This window comes from Frankliniella occidentalis, unplaced genomic scaffold, assembly GCF_000697945.3.
Source record: "Frankliniella occidentalis isolate FOCC.00 unplaced genomic scaffold, Focc_3.1 Scaffold5, whole genome shotgun sequence".
Taxonomy (NCBI): domain Eukaryota; kingdom Metazoa; phylum Arthropoda; class Insecta; order Thysanoptera; family Thripidae; genus Frankliniella; species Frankliniella occidentalis.
The window spans coordinates 2137488-2142316 of NW_026267135.1; the positions used below are offsets into that span (position 1 = coordinate 2137488).

The following is a 4829-nucleotide window of genomic DNA, read 5'->3' on the forward strand; positions in this document are numbered from 1 at the left end:
TTGATGTGAATCACTCTTGAAAGACAATTTCCTTTTGAGAGGGATTCTAGCTACAGCAGCACCAATTATAACTTGTCAATTTAAGGCTCAAGTGTAAGTCTAATCAAGATTGGCCATGTTTTAAAGTATTAAAGTATGTCATTTAGATTTTCCTTGCTCTCAAATTGGGTTTGGTGCTGCTGTAGTTTCCTGTCGTTGGCGTTATGCAAAATATTCAGGCCATGTAGGCTTTAATATAGTGCTCCTCCCCGTGGTCTCACCCGGGAAGAAATTATATGCTTCTAATTGCTTCTTGACAGTAAAATCACTTTTTCACTCCAGATCAAAAATAAAGCTATTTTTGTATTCTACTGCCACCATAGAGCATATGATTTCTTGCTAAACGCCTAAAATAGGGATTTTCAGGTTTCATCTTCATAATCATGTACAACTATTGATAATTAAACACCTTTAGAATTTGTTAGCCCCAGGAAGGTGCCGCCATGGGACCATATTTCACTTGAGGTGAGGATTTTATTCAGTCAGTTCCCGCACGGCTGTTTGATTTTACTTATTCATCTTTGTTTTCTTTGCTTTCAAGATATCGCCAACCACCAAGGAGATCTTCGCAAACTTTCAGTTGAATTTGTGTTGGCGAGTTTCTTCAAGGTAAGCTTTTTTTCAACCCTCAATCCATTCTTCCTTTTTCTATAATGAACTCATTATCTAACTTCCCATTGTAATTGTTTACAGATTTATGTCATTAAGTTCTGAGTACGGATTTCACTACAGGTGCCTTGTCAGAACCAGCTGTCTCCGGTTGCGTCATGTGGCTAGTCAGCTTAAAGAAGCCTAACAAGATGCAGCTTTACGACATGTTCATAGTTTCTGAATGCTCTCATTTCTGAACTGGTGAAGAGGACATATATTTTATGATTTTCGCTGTGATAATTGACAGAAAATATCCTGTGCTGCTATTTATGGATAAATACTATGCTATTCTATCTAGTTGATTCTTTTTCTGTAAGCTTTGAAAATAAACCAATTACTATGTACTTGTGATCTCTTTATTTTAATGTCCCTAAGTACTTTTGTACTTTATTACTTCAGTTGTCAAAGTGATGAGGCCAGGACGGCACTACTTAGCAAAAGTTATTGTTCCTCTAAATCTAAACTTTATGTTGCTGATGCTGAAGCCTTCGAGTTTCTAGTTTGGAGTACTTCCATTGTGAAGCCTGACTGGTAGTGATAAGGTCAGCGCTACTCTCAAAATGCGGAACTGAAATATATAATTCCTTCACCGATTTTTGTGTCTTTTCCTCTAAAGGAGTTCTCAGAATGAACGTCAAGGTGATACGAAGGGGACGCCTCTGACGATTTCCGTTGTAATTTAGTTCTTGCATCTGGGCGCCGCCAGGGTGGGCAGCCGCCTCCGCAGGGCTGTTCGGCGGGTTTGCCTACCCAGGTGTTTGCAGGCGGCAAGCTGACTCCGAAACGGGCGGTAGGTGCTTGGTTTGTGCTGCCTCCGAAGTCATAACTATAACTAAAGCTGAAGCTATAACTCTGAGACCTAATGTCGACGGTTATGCTGGCCCGAAAATGCAGTCCAAATGTAAAAAAGGCAATTTTGTACATCACAGGGAGAATACTGGAGACTGTATGCTTATTTTAATACTTCTTACAATGAAAGAGAAAATAATATTTTTGCATTACCAGAATTTTAAAATAAATTAAATAGGGCTTGCTCGACCATTATAGTCCCGGACTAGAGCTAGTTATTGTTCTTGCCTTTTTCCCCTGCGAAGAAGTTTTCCTCCTTTCCCTCTAAAATTCACCCTCCCCTGAGCCTCAACCAGCGATAGCCTCTCTTCGAGTCCTTCCTGGCCCCTGGCAGTCACTCTGCCGAAGGGGAGACCAAAAAGAATGGCTGTCTACGTTCGTTGACTGATAATAAACATGACGTCATCTTAGTTCGTCTGCATGTCTGCATTCTGATGTGATTTTGCCTTTGTTGTTCCAAGCTTTTTGTCAACTTGACACGAGAACAACTTGGAGACAGAGTGTCTTCCCTCAAGTCTCACTTCATTTTTTGAGATAAATTTCAGTCGAAATGGTTCGCGAGGTGAAAATGGCTCCGTTGAGGCCGCTCGACGATTTCTTGTTGAATTCAGCAAGGTATCAGCTCCCAAATTTTTCTGATTTGGACAAATGGGGAAATCGAGTCACCAACAACTTTTTGTACTACCAAACTAACTACTTCCTAATGGCTGTGATGATATTCCTGTTAGTGGCGTAAGTAATCTATTTCCTTGTACAAGGCATGTAAAATTATAACCTTATTTTGATTTTATTTACATTGTACCATTTTGCTATGCCAATGTGGCATTTTCTATTTTTCTTTTGGGGACTTCAAATATTTGCACAAACTTATGCAATTTTATGTAATTTCAGAGTGATTCACCCTGTTGAAATGCTGAGCGGAATGACTGCCATGGTATTAGCGTTTGGTTTATTCTACTATTTAACAAACGCAAAACCTGGAGTGGATCGCTTCAAGAAAGAACATCCACTTATCAGTGTTGGTCTTATGCTGGCAACTGGCTACTTCTTTGTTTATGTTATTGGCGGAGTTCTCACATTTGTCTTTGGCACACTTCTTCCAATTTTTGGTAAGTTTCTTTGAATAATAAAAAAGAAAACTCCTGTGCTCACCACAATTTTAACAAGTAACTTCCAATTTTGAAACTTATCTGTTCTGTTCTTTTGTTTCAGTGGCTTTCATCCATGCATCACTACGAACAAGAAACATAAAGAACAAGATTGTTAACAAAATTGAGGGACTGGATGTCTTCCAGAAAACTCCAATGGGCCTGTTTCTAGATACTCTTGGTATGATGCCTGATGTTATATCCTAAGTAACGAATCCTGAGGCAAAAATATCTCTCTTTCTATGAGCTGTGTATTCTGTCATGAAGTAAGTGCAGTATACTCACTTCTGGAATTATGACACATATATCATGACACATTGTAAAAGATATGTAAGTGTTACCCCAAAATTTTTGCACTACTTATTTAGTACACATAAGAAAAAAAAATTCCGGTGATATGTTAAGGTAGAATTTAAAGTTGATTATCTCACACTTTTGGTATAGCATAGAAAAGTATATGTGGTTTTTAAACTACTTGAAACTAATTTTTAAATTTGATATCTAAAACTACAAATTTGGTCAGAATTGAAACTTTACTTTTAGTAATACAAGGTATATTTCAAAGCATGTATATAAATGTATTCAACATCTTAAAAATCCTGCTTTAATGTTTATTTAATAGATTTTCCCTAATACTACCAATAAGGAACTTTATCAAAGTTCATGAAGCAGTTACATTGACAACTACAGCACTTTTCAATTTTACAACTACTGTACAACATTCTAGGCTGTGTTTAACATTGTTATTGTTTAATAATGCTTATCTTAATTAAAATGTTGCTTTAAAAATTTTGACAATTCTTAGAGTTTTCTCCCCACTTTAGTCTTTGTATCTGTTGTGCCTGCAATAGAAGCCATGCTGGGGGTAAAGACAAAACAGTCTTGAGTTCTGCATCTGAGTAGTTTATTCTTTGAGTTTTTAGCAGTTTTGAAGATGTCATAGAGTCTTAGAATGAATGAATAGTCAATTTTCAAGGTACTTTATATTTTCTTTTGAAAGTAATGCTTTATTTATTTTATTCAGTAGGAGTGACGGACGCAGTAGATGCCGACTTCGAAACACAGCTTGCGAGGAAAGCCAAGGGACTGCTCCACGACATTGGGAGTAAGAGTAAATCAAATTAGAGTTCTACATGACATCATTACAACGTTTTACAGAAAAGACTGGCTTGAGCTTTGTGATATTTGTGTGGCAATGCTACATTTAATTAGGTACCTCCAGATCTATAGTTAATTACAATTGTACATTGTTCAAGACAATTCCTGATGATTGCCATTGGAGGTGTGCTATACATGTGTTACATGATTTTCCCCAATAAGTCCCTTAGGATGCATAACTTCTTCCTTGCCAAATCTATTATGCATTATTATTTGTTGTTTTCCATAAGCATCATTGTTCTTTTTCTTTTTTCTTTCAGTTTGTTATCCTTTTTATGGAAATATTTCAAATTGTTTGAAAAACTAATATATTATTGTCTGTTCCTCATGAAACAGTTCAGGCAGTTAAAGTGGCCCTCTAACAAGAGACACCACCCCTCACCACCTTCATTTCAGAGTTTGCAAATACAGCCGGGATCTCCTCATGCAATTTAGACTGTTCATTAATGATGAATGTATTTTTACAAATTATGAAGGCATTTTGGTGCACCTATAGGGACGTATTCGAAATTGATGCATCCTGTTGGGCCTCTCATAGAGGCACCAAAATATTCTCATGATTTGTTGCATTTCTGAGCTACGTACATTGCACTAGCAAACCTGTGCTGAGTCGGTAAATTATAAAAACTGAAATGATGGGCAATGGATGATGAATTATATTGGAGGGCCACTTTTAGAAGACTTTTTGTGATATGATTGAGGATTGACATTAATGTGTAGTGTATTAAGAATAATAAGTGACTACTTTTATGCTCTCATACCCTAGTAGCGCCAATGCGCGTACAATGCGCATTTTGGGCGCATTCATGTGCATTGTGCATTTTCAATGCGTGAAAAATGCGCGCATTAATGGGGGTGTTTAGCAATGCGCATTCACGAAGGCGCATTCCACCCGCAATAAATGCGCATTATGTATGCGCATTAATAATGCACCCTCAATGCGCATTTACGAAGTTGCATTTCACCCGCAATAAATGCGCATTA

General features: G+C 37.4%; 1 protein-coding gene across 2 annotated transcripts; it reads left to right on the forward strand.

Annotated features, from left to right (window-relative positions):
* The first annotated feature begins 1935 nt into the window (after positions 1-1935).
* On the forward strand, positions 1936-4605 carry LOC113212844 (PRA1 family protein 3). Of its 2 annotated transcripts, none has more exons than XM_026431675.2 (4): positions 1936-2271; positions 2431-2648; positions 2752-2868; positions 3715-4605. In XM_026431675.2, exons 1-4 carry the CDS (start codon positions 2090-2092, stop codon positions 3810-3812), a joined length of 615 nt encoding a protein of 204 aa, XP_026287460.1. In that variant the 5' UTR covers positions 1936-2089; the 3' UTR covers positions 3813-4605. The 2 variants fall into 2 exon arrangements, with proteins under 2 accessions (XP_026287460.1, XP_026287459.1); XM_026431674.2 differs by having other exon boundaries at positions 1937-2271; positions 3712-4605.
* The last annotated feature ends 224 nt before the right edge of the window (positions 4606-4829 follow it).